The sequence below is a fragment of the Sander vitreus genome, chromosome 24 (assembly GCF_031162955.1).
Source record: "Sander vitreus isolate 19-12246 chromosome 24, sanVit1, whole genome shotgun sequence".
In the NCBI taxonomy this organism is placed as follows: Eukaryota; Metazoa; Chordata; class Actinopteri; order Perciformes; family Percidae; genus Sander; species Sander vitreus.
Window position 1 is genome coordinate 5,580,408 of NC_135878.1, and position 20,833 is coordinate 5,601,240.

The 20,833-nt window shown below is 40.8% G+C and overlaps 1 protein-coding gene across 1 annotated transcript; it reads right to left on the reverse strand.

Moving 5' to 3' along the window:
* Positions 1–872: 872 nt before the first annotated feature.
* On the reverse strand, positions 873–17,820 carry slitrk6 (SLIT and NTRK-like family, member 6). Its single transcript, XM_078243683.1, has 2 exons — positions 17,269–17,820; positions 873–4,855 (listed from the first exon to the last, which is right to left on the reverse strand). Exon 2 carries the CDS (start codon positions 4,838–4,840, stop codon positions 2,303–2,305), a length of 2,538 nt encoding a protein of 845 aa, XP_078099809.1. The 5' UTR covers positions 4,841–4,855; positions 17,269–17,820; the 3' UTR covers positions 873–2,302.
* Between the last annotated feature and the right edge of the window lie 3,013 nt (positions 17,821–20,833).

Below are 20,833 nucleotides of genomic sequence, written 5' to 3' on the forward strand. Positions count from 1 at the left end.
TATTAAGTGTATTCACCAGTGTAGCTCTGTTACAAGATGGGCGCCGTGGTGAGCTGTAGTTCAGATATGATTCCATTTATTAAGTCAGTCCCTAAAGTAAAGAATCTCTCTGAACATAGTTATGCACTTTGCTAATGTCTCACCTTTAGAGAGGCATATTGCTTATGAGTCTCACAGGATCAAGCTACAGATGATAATTTATCTTCCCTGCTGTGTTTATGTGTGTGTGTGTGTGTGTGTGTGTGTTTGTGTGTCTACCAGCCTTTTTGCCTTTGTGAGTTTGCATACCTTAAATGATGCGTGTCTGCATACAAACATAAACATTTATTTATTCATGTTGGTGGGGTATCTGTATTTGTATGTGAGTAATGCACGCGTGTCTGTGTGAGTTTCAAACAGGCAAGGTTACGTGTGTGTTCTTGCAAAGCAGCTTCAGATACATCAATTATGATGGGAAATGGAGGAATTAGAGAGGGTCCACTGTTTACCCTAGAGAGGAGGAGGAGGAAATGAAAGTCATGCAGAAAAGCAAGGCTGGTGAAAAACCCTGCAGCCATTGTTGTGTGATTAAGGACTAGGTTTGAGCCATCGTGGGGGGCTAAATTATTCACGCAGCAGGAAGACAACCAAACGGTGTTTACACAAGTACATGCATGTGCATTGCATATGCACCATGGAGGACTGATAACACATTAAGAGAGAATGTAGTTCTTTTGAGTGGAGCTCAGGCTGGCCAATTAGTCAACAGACTGTGCACTGCAGAGAGGCTACAGTAGTTCCACATCATTGTACAGTATCTATAAAATGGAGCATTATGGATGGTGTCTGAATGGGATACTTTGGCTAACCACAAATTCAGTTCCAAATGTATGTAATATTGCAACTCTTTATTTCATCAGTTACAACTTCTGTTTATATTCTGTACAGCACCGAAGGCACACAAAAACTAAAGATATAATGGAACATAAGTATGTACAAAATATACAGAATAAATAATTAAATCTAGATAAGTAGAAAAGCTACAGAGTGTGTGCTTACATGAACTGTTTCGAAGTTGAATGTTTTTTGAGTATGGATAGAGTGTAAATTCCGACAATGTCCACATTTCAAATGTCAGTCGCCAGCAGTCCATTGCTTTTAATATGAGCTGAGAAAACAGAGAGAAGTTGGCTGAAGTCCGTTGGCAGGTTGTCTGGAAAACTTGAGCTTTTGGGTGATGTTGCCCATCAGTAACCATTCATGTGCTAACAGGTTAATATGCCCCGCCTCTATTGAGTTCAAAACACTTCCAAATCAGCCAATCGACATTAAGGAAGGAGCAACGTTCCTAAATGCTGTTTAAGGATTGTCAGACATACAATAATGACATGAAACACAATCTCACATACACTCATGCACACAAACGTGCACTGAAGGATCATAAACATTTGTGGCTCATTTGTTTCTGGCAGAAATGAAGAAAAAAAAAAAGTTTCAGCAGGACTCCGTTGATTGTCATGCACCATCTTATGGCATTTGATTAGTGCAATGCATTTTTACAAGATTACAGTTGTGTTAAATATACTGTACTTTAGGTGCTGTATTTACTGACTGAGACAAAATAAAATCATCCTTTCTGCGAATGTCACCAGTTTGTATAAAAATAAATAAAAGGACTTATGACCGCAACTGTGCAGTGTATTGGATCGATCAAAATAACTGACAGGAAAATAGCAGCGGAAGCATGCTCCTATCACTGTTTTCCGATGTACAGTTGGCATTTTGCTGACTCTACGGCACAATGAGCTTTATGGTTACAGCGTTCCAGCTGGCTTATGTTGACACAGGGTGTAATCAGGTCATACCCAGAGTCAGGATAGACTGATTAAACATCAACTCTGGGTCAAGTGGTGATTGAAATTCACTCACTTTCTTCGAGACATCTGCTTTATCCTATCAGGATGTCAGATGGGGGTGTGTGAGCAATGGGGATCAATTTATTTGGTGTCAGTATGCCATGGAAATTTAATCAATCATCAAAAGCTGATTAGGTGGATTTCAAAAGAGGGTTTTAGCCCTGGCCCACTCAACACACTGCGACAGCTTCTTGAAGTTACATTTGTCCAAAATGACTCCACCTTTCACCAGCTACATAACATGGCTGTCAAAGGTAACACAAACACCAGTTACATTCTGTGCTACAATTAAACCTAAAGTGATGTGCCCATAATATATATTTCACACTGTGGAAAGTACAGGAGGGCCAACAGGACAAGGCACTTGGTTGAAAACATATATTGTTTTATTTTTCTTCTGCTTAAGCTCAGTTAAATGCAGTTTGATGCTCCAGAACCTCCAAGTAGTCTGGCTCAGTATGCAAGTTAGCCTTAAGTTCAAAGTACTCGTTCTGAGTTTGCTCAAGCATGACCTTGCGTGGTCTTGAGTACATTATTGTCTCCATTAGCTTTAGCTCCTCCTGGTGCCCCGGGACCTGCATGTCTACAGCAGACTGAAGCTGGGGCATGTTTTTCCTTAGGTACTCCGTTATTCCAAGCTGCTGCAGCTCCTTCTCCCTCTCCAGAATGTTCCTGTACAGGGAGTTGGGGTTCCCGAGAGTGACAAACTCTGCAGGGCATTCTCCAGTCATGGGTCGGAACTTTGAGCCAGGGTTTCCTGTGAGTGGAGAAGTGTTCTCCTTCTCCATGATACTCCGGCAGACGTGATGCTTGGGGCCGGGTTCGTCGAGGCCATAATCCAAATCTGCGTCATGCTCCTTGTGCTGGGAGCAGTAGGTGGGATTGCGACAGATCTGCACAATAGGACTATGGGATCTCTCTTCGTACAGAGCGGCGGACCCTGTTCTTTGTGTCAGAGTGTGGTGTGTGGTTTTCTGCCCATACATGCTGTAATGTAAGTGAATGGGACTACTGCTGTTGTTTTCTCTGGGCTGCTCCTCTGCTGCTTTTTTCTTTGCCCTTCTGCGCCGCCGGTGCACCACAAACACCACCAATCCAGCTGAGCAGAATATAATCATGAGGACAAACATAAGAAGGCTTAGGATGAGCACAGAGAGTGGAACAGTGTTCGTGAGTGAGCTAAACAAACCTTTGCCAGGGCTGTCAGGCCCAAGAGTGGCTGTCACGCTCTCCTCCCCACCTGGGGACATAGGGTGGTAGGTCCCTAACCCAGCGCAGAGCATCTCATGACGGAGGCTTCTGAGTTCAGCCTGCATCACTTTCTTTGGGGTGTGACACAAAATGGAGCCCACCACTGTGTCCTTTCTGAGTTTTTCCACCCATTGTTTGAGGCTGAGCAAGTCACAGCTGCAGTCCCAGGGGTTGTCCTCTAAATAAATCTGCTCCAGCGAGTCGAGTTGATCAAGCACGTTGCTCACTGGCAGGTGCATAAGTAGATTTTTCCTCAGGTTTAATTTGGTGAGGGGCACATTGCGAAATATCTGCGCTGGAAGAGAGCTGAGCAGGTTGTTATTTAATGACAACAGCTTCAGGTTTGGCAGGGGATTAAATGTGCCTGGAGCAATCTCTTTGATAAGGTTGTATTCCAGATACAGGTATTCAAGGTTGTGGAGACCCACAAACATTGTGGAGAACAGTTTTTCAATTCTGTTGCCATTCAAATACAGTTTTTTCAAACTGCCCAAGCTGAGGAAAGTTTCATTATCAATGTAATCAATTCTGTTGTTCGCCAAATTGAGCAATTCTAAACTATCATATGTAACAAAATCATACTTCAAGAGTTTCTGAATCATGTTTCCTGTCATGACCAGTTTAGTAGGGCTTTGCTGGAGTATTCCGATATCTGATACCTTTTGAATTCCTCTGTCTTGACAATGCATCAAAAACCCAGCCACAGGGTGATTGTGACAAGAACAGTGCTCCACACAAGGACTGCCGGGAATGTGAGACGGTGTCGGTACCTTTGCATCATCTTTGGCGTCGATCAACTTGGGACTCTGAGACACTTTGGATGAGGGAGTAACAACCATATCCAGTGACTTTGACGGCTCCTCCAGGTTAATATCTGCATGGGACGGGCAGAGAACATCCCGTTTGACTTTAGCCAGAATGGTCCCCTTAAGATGATGTGGTGTGCTGCAAACCACATCCCCGATTGCTGACTGGGCCCTCATGTTCTCCATCCAGATTTTTAGATGCAAAATATCACAGTCACAGACCCAGTCATTGTCTTCCAGGAGAAGTTCCATTATCCGTCCGATGTGCTCCAAAAACCCGACATAAGGCAGTGTCTGGAGCTTGTTGCCACGTAAGTCCAGGTGGGTGAGGGGCACGAACCGGAAAATGTTGTTGGGTAAAAACTCAATGGAATTATCATTGAGGATGAGGACCTTGAGGCGGATAAGTTTGTTGAAGGCCCCGGGCTCGATGACCTGAATGAAATTTGTGTCAGCTTGGAGAAACTCCAAATTCACCAGGCCTTGAAAAGTGTCCTCTTTCAGAGTGATGAGGAAATTGCTATTTATGTGTAGCTTTTTCAGTGAACCAAGAGTGCTAAAGACCCCTGGTTCCAGCTCTTGAATGCTATTACCCCCAATGTGCAGCGAAAGCGCATTCTTAAGCCCTTCCATTTCCTCGGCGCGGAGCTCAACCAAGTCATTTTTGTAAAGGTTCAGATGGAAGGGCACACCTGACGGGACTTTGATTTGGGAGATTTTGCTGATGTTTCTCTGCTCACAGTTGAGATGAAGAATGCCATCTTTTTCCTCGCAGGAGCACAAGGAGTCACAAGACTCACTTATAGAGGATGATGCCTGCGAGGGATGGATGTCTTGGGATCGGGCCGCGATGAGAAACAAGCCGATGAAAATGATGCAGGGCAGCATTTCGGTCTGAGATATCTGTAAAGACAGGATAGAAGCATGGGCAGAAGGGGTAGGGAGAGGGAAAAAAATCATTAAGCTTACGTTGTTTTACAAGTCATGCAGTTTGACACAGATTAAATGTATTCTGTATAATGATTCTATTAATGTATGACACTGTATGTATGACACATTATGATATTCAGTCCCAGTGATCCAAATGTCATAAAAGTTTAATGTGTTACAATACATGACCTTTGGTTGTTGTATGTGTCAAAGTGCAACAGTGTAAAATTACATGTATGGGTGCATCATATGCATGAGGGGAGTCACACAGAATTGTCTTAAAAATGGCAAACAGTGTCTACATGCCCACTATTCCACACTCCTTTCATTTTGTAAAAATGACACTCAGTTTTATCTTAATGTATCTTCATAAAGTTATCAGTATGTGGCCTTTATACGAGCAAAGTTGTGTCCTGGGTGGACTTGAGGAATGGAAGTTAACCAAGTGAAGCAGCTAATGAGAATCCTAATATTCCATATTAATATCATCAGATGTCACAGTATATACCCGGACACTGCGGTACCAATGACTAAATGCATTTCACAGGGTGAGCATTGACAGTAAGACAGCATCTCTTTCCAGTGACTCACACTGAGATAATAGTACATTTAAAGAAATGACTTTCTCATTTGACTGATTTTTCTGCCCTTTATATGCAGACTAATTTAAACAAAGTGAGTCATATGAAGGCAGAAGGCAATGCAGTCCATGTCAATGCAACATTTTATAAAAGCCATTCCAAATAAAGAACTGAAAAATGAATAGTCGTGCCTTTATTGTTTAACCAATTCACTCTCACTCGACTGGACTGAAGGTGAACTATTCACAAACCACACCTATTCACTGATTCATCAATCTGATTGCTGATACTGTTATTCAGATTGAGTGTTATTCCACTGTTCCAAACTGTTCTCCATGCAGTGAACAATTGCAAGCAAGCTCTTGTGAAGAGAATTCAAACTTCATTGTGAGCAGGATTTATTTTAAGAGGTGATGGGAAAGCTAAAATGTGATTTTAATGATGAGAGGCCTCAGCACCACATCTAAATCTATCACATTAATTTGACTAAGATCACAATGGATCAAAGGCTAGATCAGTCTCAGGGGACTGGTGGAGGAGTATAGGCATCTTCCCATAATAAAGGATACCTATCCACCATTCCCTAACAGAATTATTTAAAGAGATAAAACATGGAAAGATGGCAGAAAGGGACAGCCGTTATTGTTAACAAATCTGATTAGCATATGGAAAGCTTCATTCTAACAAGACTAGGCAAGCCAGCTCAGCCAATACAACCTGTGCAGAGCAGTGTGTCAGAGACTGAAACCTCTGACTCATGACCCTTCTATAAATGGTGCTCAACTTTCTTTTGACATAAGTTTCAAAAAAGTAATTCCCCCCACTGTAACAGTCAATGATATGTAGGGAACATTCCTGGTGGTGTTTACAATTGCCTGTGCCCTAAAGCAGGTGGTTTAAGGTATTTCAGCAAAACACATACAGAAAGTAAAGCTATCCTTTGTACCTCTGTACCTCACTGTATATATTAATTGAAATACTTGCTACAGCCTGACTTCAAACGTTAAAAGATTTATCAGATTATTGTAGTTAGTTCAGATGAAAGTTTTTCCAGCCTGACACACGCAGCGTCCGAGGAGCCCACCAAACCCCTCAACAGAGCTCTCAGCTCCAAAGACAAAAGCTGAATTTGAAGGAGTCTCTTAAATTCTAACTTCACTCTTGCTTCTTCTTTCTCTTTGACCTTTTTTGCCCATTTCAAAGTGCCTCAATACATTTTTGTGCTGTTGGGTGAAGTCAAAACTATTGATGAAAATCAAGACAGCACCATCTCCAACATATTTGATGTATTCAGACATATTGCCCAAGGTCACCCTAAACTTTTCAGCCACAGCAGATCTAGACTCTCACTTCACGAGCCTGGGAAACTCTGAAATATTACAGGGAATACAAAATAATATGAAATGAAATATAAAAACACTTTAAAACGCACCCCTTCCCAAATGAAAATAAATAAAAAGAATCTTTATAAATATCGTAACTAACAATGTACCTACAGGCTTAAATAAAAGTTCACAAACTAAATTAATTAATAATAATCCCATTTACTAATTTCTACAGGGAATCACCACATCAGAAAGAATACAACAACAGGATAATTAGTTTCATGTTCCCGCCTCCAGGGATTTCCAGTGCTCTGGGTCGGCCTGCACAGCAGCACGATAACATAAAAATAGTAGTGTGAAAGGTATTTCAGCTAATGTCTGTCAACTATAACCGATTTTTAGTAGTAGTAGTAAACCTTTCACGTCATCTTCATATATCTTGCAGTTAGTTTGTTAGTGATATTCATTTTACAGATACTCAAGATAAAGCAAATTTGACCTGCTATAATGTTATATTATTGCTTACAACATTTTTTGGAAATATTGCACAAATTATGACATAAAATGCAGGAAAAGATGTTAAAAGCGTGAAGTCACACTTGTCCAAAACTTGCAGGCATTGAAATCTCCCCGATTTGTGAAGCCTCTTTGACATCATGAAAGAAATCATCTTAAACCAATAGGCAGAAAATGGGGAGATATTGTCTATGAGCTCCGAATTACCCATGTTTATCAAATGAAAACAACATGGTGAAATATAATGAAACACACAAATCTAATTTGTCAAACCTATTAAATATGTATTATTTAGACAGGGATAACATTCAGAAAATGGCTCCAAAACCTGGCAACCAAGAATAGCTTTGGCCATTTTCATTTACATTACTTATCTGTATTTCCTTGGCCAGAAGTCACGGTAGCCAAGACACTCACCTCTGTGACCCTGATGGCTCGTAAGACAATGTGAGACAAAGACAACAGACTATTAAAAGATGCTATCGCATCGCATAATGATAATACTGTAGAGGGCAGATACGGAAAGGCATTAGCATTGTGCACGCTTTCTTCTGTATTTCAAACAGACTTCTCTAACTGATCCATTTTCCAGGTAATCAATGTTGCATGGAACTCAGCGTGACGGGCACGAGAGATGAAATGCTCTTCCGGTGCTGCTCTCTTTTTCGAAATTCAAATGTGCATCTCTTGCCGTTCTGACAATTCAATTAGAGATATACTGAAGCCCTAGGAGATCTCCCCCCATGCATGTGTGAAGCCAACTCATCGTCCGACATCAAATGAGATGAGTTAAAAAGAAGAAAAAAAAAAAACTAGTACAGAGCTGAGGAAGGAAAGTGGGGAAGAAAAATCTGTTGATGGAATATTTATCACACATTGAGGCTTCCTACAGGCACTGTAACATACACAATAAGGCTATGGTCACTTACAGAACCATAAATAGCATGTTTACACTTTATTTGGGCCAGCTATATTGTTCCAGTGCAGTGAAGTGCTCTATAATATCGTATACGTCCAATGCCTTCGCATGGGTATAATAATAATAATAATAATAATAATCATGTCACAGCAAAATGCTTTTTCTGTGGGTTTCTAGCAGCCCTCACACAGATAAGTCATGAATACACATGTTTATATTGCCACAGAATGCTCTAAGACACTGCTGTTTTTTCATGATGATCAGGTTTAATTATATTAACTGATGATCAATGCACATAACATAACCCTGTTGCTAAGACGATGGCTGATATCAACAGCCAACAGACTCAGCTGCAGAATATCACATGCAATGGTGGAACAATGCCGTGCACATCACTCACAATGATGTTAAAGTTCATGTTTTAGACTGTATTGCTCCCTAAAGACGCCTTTCTTTTGTCTTTTACCTCCTTCACAGGAAGGATTGGCTACAAAGACAGCAGAGCTGTTGCCAGTAACAATTTTGCTCATGAACACTTCAGTAAAGCAGCCAACATAAAGGGAAGAAAGTTAGGTTCCCCACCCTGGATCCATGATGCTGTACCATACTACATGATTAACTTCAATATTTTTTTCTACTTTGTCTTTCTTGACGCTCTACCAGTGTACCACCAACTGCCGTAATTAGGCTTGAGACATTAGATTACCTGGCACCATCCGTCTATGTAATGCAAATAAGCAATGGAGCTACATATACTGCCTAGGTTTTGCTGATGAGCCCAACTCACAGCAACATTAAGATTCTCACTAGAAATCACAATTATGTTGAAACTGACAAATATATCTTGCAATATCTTTTCCTATCCAGTCTATCCTGTTTTCAATATGAATGCTCTGATTCTGACTTGGACACAATTCCTGGAAGACAATGGTATTCAAAATACACTTGGAAACCCAGGGGTCGCACTAAGCATGTAATCTTTACTGAAAAGCACAAAGCACACGTGCCCTTGCTTTTTATTGATTTTGCACGCTTCATGCAGCAAACAGTCAGAGTGTCGCAGTAACACTTATTTTCATCTTCCATACATGTTTCATGGTTGGCAGTGAATTGACAATACAGACACAGTATGTGACAACAAAACATGAACCTAGATATGCACCGTGCACCCTATCTAGTTGATAGTTTAGGGCATTATTTTTAGATAATATGAACACTGCTGTAGTCATGTTCTGTCCTCCTCACTGTCAAAGTAAGTAAAGCATGCTGGAGCTACAAATAGCCCATAAGGCAGGAGCCTAATTCCTTTTTCTGTAGCGTGAGGCAACTTGATGTGAAGTATGAAAGGCTTGTTATCCCTTGTGGCACCTAACAGATAGAGCCTCCAACTCCATCAACAATGATAAAAGTCACTCTATATGTGTGTTTTAAAACATATTGCGTGGATATCTGGATACTCTGGAATTTTCTTGGTTTTCACAGCTACCTCAATTTAAAACATTTTATGACCTCAGTCCTCCTCATTGCCAAGCTACCTGCAGTTATAGTGATTTATGGATCTTGACAACAGGGAGGTTAAAGGAGTCCATTTTAATTCACTAAAGTCTGAGGTTCCATGGCAGAACCACATGCATAGTATATAATATACCGGTGCATCATCTACATGTCTAAAATGTTAATGTAATCTGTACTCCGTAACATGGATCGAATCCTATGGTGGTGAATTCCAAGCAGGTGGAAATTGTTCTTCAACTGACTATTATTAGAATCATTAGTGCAACTTTTGTAGAAAGCAACCTATCTGTACTCTATACCTTTACGGTATCTACCGAAATAACCCAGTACCAAGTAGTATCGAAACCTCTCAGGTCAAACAATGGATTATTTCGATCCTTTTTGTACCCAGATCTAGAAAACAATGACAGTTTGTATGGTTTTGCTCACAGCCAACCACCGCAAGCGTTCTTTGATTTAATGCAACCTGTGATTGGCCCACTATCACGGCAGCATTTTATGCAAATGAATGCTTCCATACACATGATGGGTATTGAATGAAGTAGAGTATCGGTATCACTTTAAGAGTACTGACATTGGTATTGACATTATTTTTAAACAATACCCATCCCTACTCTTACCACAGGGGTATTGTGGAGATATACACAATTTCAATACATATTGAGCACCATTTGCAGCTCAAGGAAACTCTATTTTACTATATTACTTTATAATACAATAACATCCAGCAGACCAACTGGACCAAACTTGTGTGTCTTTAGACTATTAGCTGTAGCAACCCAAAGCTCCTCCACCAACTGCTCTATCATGCAGAAACGAAGAATCTCTTGGCAGTGCTTTTGCAGACACAGCCTCGGTCTCGACCAGGGAGGCGAGAATCATACCCCGTGCTCTGATGGCTGCTACAAGGGTTGCATCTTTAGAAACATCATCAGTGGCCTGTTGAAAAGCTACATCAACTGTGTGCTTTTGCATGTCATGCAGCAGTTCTAACGGCTGGCAGCGGATCATATGGCAAGATATAAGCAGCCGGGCCTCATATACTGAATTGCTTTACACATAGAAACCTCATACATCTATGTGAAATTAACCAATACGTCGTTTACTGAAAATCCTCTTCTGTTATTGTTCACAGCTGGTGGGCCTTAATTTCTGATAGCGAACATATGCATGATAGAACTAATAATAGAAGCACAAAGACCGCACAGGAAGAGGAGGGGGGTGGCTCTGCTCCCCTGGCAAGCGTGATTTAGCAGGCTTGCATTTCAAATGGTCTGTTTAACTAATGCGCAGTAATTAGTTCTCCAGAAATGGGCAGGAAGATTACACCAGTGTATCGTGGCATCAAGGTACATTTTGTAAGGAAAGACATCTGCAGCAAACAGATGTACATTTTCTGATTACATTATAGTCCCTTTATAAAAAAGGGACACATTGTATTTAGCAGTGACTAACCACTGCCCGGCAGGACTATATTGTAGATAAATTCATTCAGAATACTCAATCCAGAGGCAGCTGTATCTGGAAAGTGTGGCACATCAAAAGCAAAGCAAATATGTGAAAAAATGTATATTCTGGTACATTTTTGCTCTTGATTGTTCACTGTCAGATCATTTTGGTACTAATTATTAATTGTGTAAAGTTGAGTTAATTAGCTGTTGAGAAATATTGATTGGATTTCATATTCAACTTTAAGTTAGGGTGTCCTACATAATCGTCTGAAGTGTCTTTGTCTTTATCTGTTCTCATCTGTTTGAATTGCCCATTTCAAATAAGTATCCATCCTCTGTAAAAAAAAAAAGGCTGCAGGGTAATGGTAATGACAGTCTTATGATTCATTCCATAAATAGGTGTAGATCTGCTGTCTGATACGTAAACTTCAGACTCAAAGGGGCCACACATTATAGGTAGACAGACCTGCTTATAGAGGATAAACAACATAAAGGGCACCACCTTGAACTTCCTGTAGTGTCTGGAAAACAGGAGGTTAATTAAACTATGGCTTATGTTGTGTATGTCATTTTGTGAACAGACCTTTTTCCTCTATTTTGTTAACTAACCAATAAATAAAAATGCTGTGCTATATACAATAGTTACTACAAACTGGAAATTAGCCAATGGCTATCTGAAAATGTTTAAATTCTTATATCAGTTAAACAAAAAAATACACAGGTCTACTGTTGACACTTCTGCGCCTACACTCTCACACATACTCTAAAGACTCAAGTGTAGTCTGTTCTATGAAAGATTACATTGCCATGCATCTACTCTGTGTATTTCTTGTGTTTGTGGCATCCTTAACTGGCAGATGTATAACTGATTTGAATTGTAAAACACTGTGTGCTTAAAGTTTTTCAACAGAGCCCTGCTGACTTTACTAATTACTATAAACTACTATAAAGTCATACAGTAAGCTGCTTTTATGATCACATCTGCCAATGGATGTAGTCATTAGTACAAGCTGAATGGCATTTGTTTTTAGTCAAGAAGCCTACTATAAAATTGTGCATGGCATATGTAAAATAATTTGCTTTGTTTTTGGTTTTTTACTGATGGTTACAGTGCCATAATACTTTTACTGTCATAAGTGATTCTGGAACATTTTGGCAAGTAGCTGCGCATTTTGGAATTTGAATAGAGTTGATATATTTAAGAGTGTTGAGCCGATGCATGTCCATGAGAAGGATGAAAAGAATAACAAATAAATAGCCTAAACAAAAGAATGCTTCCCAGACTTTAAGCACTGTGGATTAGCTTTCACCTAGCAAAGGCATATTCAAAGTTCCCTTAGCTTGTATGGTGAAGAAAAAGTCATAACAGTACAGACGATTAGCACGGCCTCTTACTGTTTTGGAAACCTGCACTGGCAAACTTTACCTCTGATTGAAAATCACAGTTTGAATCGTTTATATTACCTATTGTGATTCTCTGTCAGCTCTGCCTTCTTCCTGTCTAATCACTAGACTATAATCCAGTCCTGTGCCTTAAAGAGATCATATAAAAGTTGCTTTATGATGCCAAGGCAGTGGAACAAACCTGCACTCATATGACACCCTGAGCAGACTGATGCACAACCTGTAAAAATCCAGCCTATGTATGACAAATGGAAATAACAAGACTGGCTGGAACTGCCAGTATCAGAAAGAGCAGACTTTAGCAGCCAGAGACAGAGCGTTTGGGTTGATGGTTAGAAAATATTTCACAGAGGACTGGGACATAGCTCCACTCTATGACCCTCAGCAGGATAAGCTGGTTAGAAGATGGAAGAATTGATTTATGTTAAGTCTGTACAAATCTCAGCGTTTCCTCTATGTTGATAGCATAGTGGCGGTAAAATTTCCAGCACCACAGTATCAGAAATAGGGCAGACGCACAACAGGGTTTCCGCTATGTACACCGCGCACCACCGCTCCTTCAGCTGTTTATGAAAAGTCATAAAGTCGTAGCGCCGTCTGCTCTACTGAACTTAAGCGAACTGTCATCCGCTCTCTCTCCCCCTAGGGTGAGCAGAGCAACTGGAACAGTGACTGGACGTCATCACTCGCGAAGTTATAGCAACCAAATAAACAACAGGGCGAGTACTACTTCACTCAACAAGTGATAAACAGCGACGAAAGCCGCGACATGAAATCCGCACTCACACCCGTGAAATATGACAGCTACAGTTTATTGGAAAATAGCAATGTGGATACTGTTTACTGTTTATCAGACCTCAGATGAGACAAGAAGCTGACACGCTGTAGTAACGTTACTGATTTAAAACCGTTTTCCAGGTTAGTGGGGGTCCACACAGATCACCTTAGGTACACTACTTTACTTTCATATAACAGGGTGTGGAGCATGAGATTAAAAACAACTCTGAATGATCGACATTTGACCGGTAACAAGTAAAACCACGCACGCACTGTAAAGCTTGAGGTCTGATGTTAAAACAGGCGAATCTGAGTCTCTCTCCCCCCCCGGTAAATGAAGGTATATTTCTTTTAATAACTGATTAGAGTACACCTAAAGGAACATCTTTAACACAGATTTAATTCAAGGTAACTTGTTTTTCTACCCTGTTTTCTTTTTTAAGATCAGGTACAGTGGCTGAGTTAATTGAGTGTCTGATGACTTGACAACGGCAGAGACTTGAGCTAACCTGCATCGTCTCCCTAAACAAGACCTTTCACGACCAATTAAGCAGGAATGCCACAGCGGTCAGTTAGAGAAGCTGGACAGCATTTTAAATCTTCCTGTTCAAACCTGTAAAGAAGAACAAGCTTCAAAGTTCAATTATAAAAAACGTCTTAACACCCTTATAATTCCCTGTTTGTATTTGGGATGGATTACTGCCAGGCACCTTAAAATGCTTAGAATCATAACAAAAACTGAAGATTAAAAGCATTTACAGATAACACAGCACACATCACACGTCTGGCATTAGCAGTGTGTGCATATCACACGTGACATTGACGCAACAAAAGGGAGTGTTGCATTTCAAACACAGGCTGTATATTGTCCTAAATAATCTGCTCACTGAGCATTTCATCAGAACGCTTACCACAGCCTGTCATATTCAAAGTGCTACTTTCCAAACAGCAGATTTGCACATAACACAATAACACATTCAGCAAGATAGACAGACAGACGGCAGATGGACAGGCTCAGCACCTGTCATGAATGTTGCGTTGTGCATTGCTATTTCTGTAAAATGTCCCTTTAAAAACATTGATCAGTAACACAACTTTTTTAAAAAATCATGTATCGGTTGTGTTAAAAAATGAGTGCCTTTTCCTACATTTGGCCTGAGGCTCCTCACATTTGGAAGTAAGGAGCACCAGTGCTGCTAGAGGAATCTAATCTGGAGCCCTGCAAGGACTAGACTTGACAGACTCCAATAAGAGATCCACTGGCCTGAAGCTTCCACATCCCTTTTACTGTATGTCTATTAACAGGGAGCTGTAGCAAGAACGGCTTTTAGTGAAAGAGGCTATTTTCTTCCAGGTGTTTTGAGAGAACACCCTCGAGGAGTGCATAAGCACAAACGGGCAAGAGCTAGTTTTAATAACACTAAATACTTTGCCTGACAATTACACAGGAAGCCTTTACAGGGAGTGTTTTTCATAGAATGAGTCCTACCTGCTAATTTACTCCAATTTAAACAAGCCACACCTTCCTGCAACTCACGAAGCAGATGATAACAGTAAACTGGCTGAGCAGCCCTTTTTTTCCTTATTCACTTGGAGACCACCAACCAACAGTTGCGTGCATCCTAATACTTAATCAGGCTGCTTTTGCTTGGAGGCTGGAACAGAGAATGAGAGGTAGACTAAGACGGCAAATGAGAGATAATGAGACTTGTTGCGTCCAGCTAGGGGTTGTTTAATTTCAGCTTGACATGGGATAGCAGATTAGAGCCCCCTGTGCTCTATTGCTTTGGCGTGCATGCGTGCGAGTGTGTGTTTTTGTGCTCGTGCACGTCTCCCTGCCTTGTTTATGTACAAGCTCTGACCATCCATCAACTTCCCAGAAGCGCCCTGCAGTGTTCTCAGGCACCAATTATGGTGGGACTTGTCCCTTTCTCTTCTGTATTGGAAGTGATGTGGCTTGCCCTAGAGGGTCGACACCACCACTACACCCACATATCTGCAGAGATTCTGCCAGCGCCCGCGGCCCCTCCACCGCAATACTGGAGAAATGATAATTATGACATCCGCCCACTCAAGAGGTAAGGGATAGTTCAACTCCCTTGCCCCTTGTTCCAGCTCTTTTTTTTTTTGTGACTGATTCAATATTCTGTGGGCTCGCGCTGCCTACTCTCTCCGTGTCATGGAGAGGCAGAGGCTCTCCAATATATCTTCAGGCTCACTCTGACTGAAAGTAGTGTACTTTAATAAAGTTTCACAATGCCCCCTTTCCCTGCTTTAGCCCCTCAGCTGGTTCTCTTAAAACTGCAGACCACTCTCACTGGTCACACCAATTTCCTTTGGCTTTGCTCACACAGTACCACAACACCGATCCAAACACACATTTTTGTTTCCCTTCATTGCAAGCCATTTGTTCAATAGGAGTCTAATCAATTGTTGATTATTGGTATTGAGCCATTGGTCCTTTGAAGCAGGAGAAATTCTTTATTGATTCAAAAAATCCAAAGACTTATTGTTAACAATAGAATATTGGGGAAAACAACATTAGGCTTAAGCAGTTCATACATGTATGTCATGGGGGCTTATAAGCTATTACATGATACACCATTGATTTATCCAAGCACAAAATACAAAGAAACTCAATTATGCAATTTACAATTTAAAGCTAATTAGTCACTTCTTCCCTTCATTAATTTGCACTTATAACCTCGCCATCACATAAAAGAAAAATACAGTCCTCCAGGACCAAGTGCAAACTGATTAAATTAGGCTTGAGTGCAGTAAAGACGTCTTTAATCAGTCGTGATCTACATTATGGCCAGGGATGTATGCGCCATGTTAACAGTGCCGTATAACGCCTAATGAGTTTAAATGAGATTAACAGACAAAATATGTTTCTAATAAACCCTCCTCTCTGATTGGCTGAGGTCCGTTAGAAGTGGTGATGCAGTCCCCATTAACAAACCTGTGTGACCACTGACAGTAATTATAAATATCCATACGCCACAACTACTAGCTATGGCTAAATAACAAAAAAAACATAGAATAATAACGAACTATTGGGCCTTATATTGTGTATTTAAGCAGAGGTACATATTGCCGCAAAGAAAAATAGAGCCACTTAAAGCTCCATGGATAGGTAGGTAGGTAATGAAAAGCAGTTTTTAGGCACGGCACCAGTCTTCATTACCATAAGCCTGCACAGCGCCGTAGGATACAGTTCTGCGTGTGGCAAATAGCCAGGTGTGCTGGAGGTAATAGAGCCCCCTCAGGAAAACTCACGGTTACCTCAAGCCCAGGCACTTTTGTACAGCACCTTCTCTCCTTGTAAAACCATGCTAGTGATAAACAACGATGTTTTCTGTTGACACGTCAGTCCACATACATACAAAAAGCTCTTTATCGAGATGAATTGTAGATGAGAATTTGTTGTTTGTGTGGTGTGTGTACGTGTATATACATATATGTATGTGTATATGTATATATTTGTATTCATGTATTTCTCCGAATGATTTGTATATGCGACAGGAAGATGTTTGTTAAATAAGTAAATGTGTGGTGTCTTGTAATCCCATGTGGGATGGGCCCAAATGTTTGGCATGACACAGAAATAAAACATAACTAACTAACTAACTAACTACAGTACATTTCACAGGAATATATGTTTTTAATGGTAAAAATAAAAATTAAGGGGGTACACTGCTGTGTAACATACTGTGGGTAGTTGGAACCAGCCCATGATGGACACCTGGATTCCTTGCTACCTAGGCTATTTCATAATACAGCAGCATGACACCTTCCATAACGCCCACCTGGACACCAAAAAGTCAAAGCGCATTACAGTGAAAAGTTTTAAGATACATACACATAAAATATCACAAGTGACTGAGTCGTGGCTTACCGTCTAAAAGTGATTGAAACAGGGGAAGGCTATTCCAAATTTCACCGTACTCAGTCCATCAGTAGCCTATACAGGGAACCGACGCATTGGAGAGTGGCAATCCTCCACAATACTTTCTCCCCGGTGCTTAAAAACAAGCTGACACACGAAGAAACTTCACAGGCTCCGTCAGTCCCCACTTGTCCTCTAAGCTCCACAGTCTTTCTTGAGTCTGACAAGGCTGTCACACACGGGCTAATAATTATTCCCTTGCGCGAGGAGCTCGCGGTGAGGTTTCACTCCGGTCCCGGGATGATTGAGGGTCTCCCTCCTCCCACAGCCAGCCAGCCTCCCCACACGTAATTAGGATTAAGTTGCAGGTTCGAACCACGAAAGCCTAACACTGTTGTGATTGAAAATACTTCTTCTTTCGTTTACAGCCCACTCTAAATGAAGACAGCGCTCACCATATCCAGCTCTCGCGCCGCGCCGCGCGCTCTGTGTAGTTAACCAATCTGCTCTCTATAGGCTATTGGAGTTGCTCCGTAATTTGCATGCTGTAGAGGTGGACTACAGACACGGGAAGATGCGTCAAGTCAGGCACAATACACAGAAGGAGTCCTGGCGGTGCCTTTCACAAGAAAAGCCTAGCGCTAAACGGACAATTTATTGTTTTTTTTTTATATCATTATAGTGGCCTATTTCACACTATTCCCCAAATAAGCATATGAGCCATTATATACGATACAAACCCACGTATATGATGTAACTCCATTTTCATCTCTCTCCAAACTAAATTCAACATTTTTATTTAGAACGGAACACCACCCAATTTCCGGTATTTCCATGTCTATATCTGGTCATGCTTCATACTTCTGGGGAAGCTCTGTAGCAGTTATACAGAGCTCCTCCTCTTGGAGGTTCTTACTATAGCTTCCAAAGAAAAAGAAAACTTGCATTGATGGGCTTTAAATAGCCTGGCTGCAGCACCATGCCTACAAGATGAAATTAATTATATATAATAGGCATGTACTGATGCATCAAAACACAGATTCATTGTCTAATTAGCCAAGAAACACTCTCCTAAATTGATCCATTCACAAAAATTGTAATACAATAGAATCATTCCTTTTGAGAGAGGAAATAAGGCTTTATATATATATATAAGGTTTATTTGTAGAAATTTTCAGTGGCTAAAAGACTCACTGTCTTTGTGGGGGATCAGCACGGACACACACACACATAGCACACCTTCCATTATGCAGTAAACTAGGGTTCAAGCTGTGTCCTTGAACAAGACACTGAAGTACGAACAGTTCCCGCTAAGTTGTACTGTGGTTAAGCCTGACCTCTGACCTCCCTGTGGTGCAGTAACTGATATTATGCAATCATTTTAGCTCATTCATCTTTTTGATGAGTTTAAAAAGGCAGACCGTTTGATATATCAAAAGACAGGTTTGCAACTGATTCATCTGCATCCTAACCCCGGCTGTAATTCTCTGGAGCCTACTGGTTGATCACTTTCAGATGGGCCGAGGAATGTCTCCCTCACGGTGTGGTGTTATGTGTCTCCACGTAAAGCCAAGTGGGTTTGTCACAGGATAAGAGTAAATTCACCTCCCATCTGGAACATCAGAGTAGTGCAAGCCCTCACCAGGCAGTGACCCAACCCAATTAGATCTTCTCAAAAGGAGGTTTGTCGGAGGACTGAGGAAGCAAAAGTGAAAAATTGCAACCTTGAAAATACTTGAGAGCTTGTAATGGAGCCCTTAGGAGTTATTGCAGACTAAAAAAAACTTGGCTAATGTATCACTTACCAATTCATTTACACAAGCTGGTATCCTCTGTTTTGTGTGCAGATTTCAAGCATTTAGAGACAAAATCGTTATTTGACAGTGCATGCTACTAATGGCAGTGATAAAAGCGCTGTGTATTTGAAATGGTTTCGCCATGTCACTCTTCAAATAACTCCCCCGCCTCGTGTCTCGCTGTCTTTCAGAGCAAATATACAGTGGCGCCTTTGTGAACAAATGCTCTTTAACTACTTTCTACAGTGGATTTCTGGTTAATGAAAGCCACAAAGCCATTAGGCACATTTGTCAGTAAGTTCTTTATGTGCTGTTCCTAAGCAGTCCAGGTGCTTTATCACACTTAGAAAATAAAACATGGAGATAAGATGCATATCTGTATTGCTTTGTATTTGCCTTTGTGGACTGGGGCTAGGACCAAACTGTCATCTCAATTATGTATTGCTTTGTTTACTGATCTGTTGTTTGATTTCAGAATGAGGTGCTTTTTGTCCTAAACTAATTAAATGTTACCCCTGACACGGGCAGATGGGACGTCAATAGACATTGAGCTTCATGCAAAACCTTGTCGGGTGAAATAAATGGTGTTAGATTTCAGTGGAAGTTGGAGAAGGGAACGTGGATATCAACGCTGGAAAAACAAGAATAACTTTATTCAAAACTATCATTCAAAACTATGTTTACAATTCAAATGCCATGTCACACTTTGTGTTACACATTTCACACTGCAACTCAATAGCAGAACGTTGTTGAACAGTGGGTGGACAAAATAAGAGAAACATCTTGCAATAATGGCACTACAGTTAATACTAATCTGGTGTAGCTCACACTGTTTGACTTGTATGACTGTTGATGCAGCCTGATGCTATTTATTAAAGCTGTATTTCGTGTATGTAGTTTGCAGTTGTTGCAAGCAAATATCCTGTAAGTGTCTCTCAGCGCAGTGCTGAATTTCTATTGTGACAACTGTGCCTGCTTTTGGGATGTGTCATGATTTTTGAGAGTTTCCCTTTTACATAATCTTGCAGTGTTTGCACAGCAGCAAAGCAGCAAACTATTGAAAGCAATTAGTTGTACAGTAGCTCTAGTTAAGGCTGCCAGTGCTGATGCTGACGCCAAATTCATTCTATTTATGAGAGCTGTTTTTTTATGTTTGTTTGTTACCATGGGAACCCTTTAGATTTCCCTGCTGTAGATGGAAGGCTTTAAGATACTGAGCCAAGTGCCATAGGCTGCAATGCATGCATCTGGGTTTAATATTTTCTACAATGAACACCATCATTAATACCAAAAGCGAATTGAAAAGTAGGGTGACACTCAAAGGAACCATCTCTTGGCAACTGTTCAAACACATCTGTCCTATTTTTATTATAATCATCATATACTCAACAGCAAAATAGCTTTGCTGCCTTGTGATCCCATGTCTGTGCTTTAATGCTCCATCAGTAGTGAGTGTGATGTTATATACCTCTCCGTTACCTCTATAAGTTGAAAAGGATACGGCTATTGCAGCAACACAATCATGTGCCTCCCACACGTCTGAATAGCAGATGTATGTATTTGAGCTGAAAGAGTACCTGGAAATATGCAAGGGGCGAAATTAGCCAACTGCAATAGCAAGGCTATTCTCATGTTGGATATGGGTTGATAAGCTGTTGTTGAACACTAAACAATTTTCATTTGGAGCATGTTCAATTTACTACAAGGCTATCCAAATTCTGTTATATATTGAGTATTTGGTTTTGTTAGTTTCTTAGTTACAACTGCTCTCATGCATA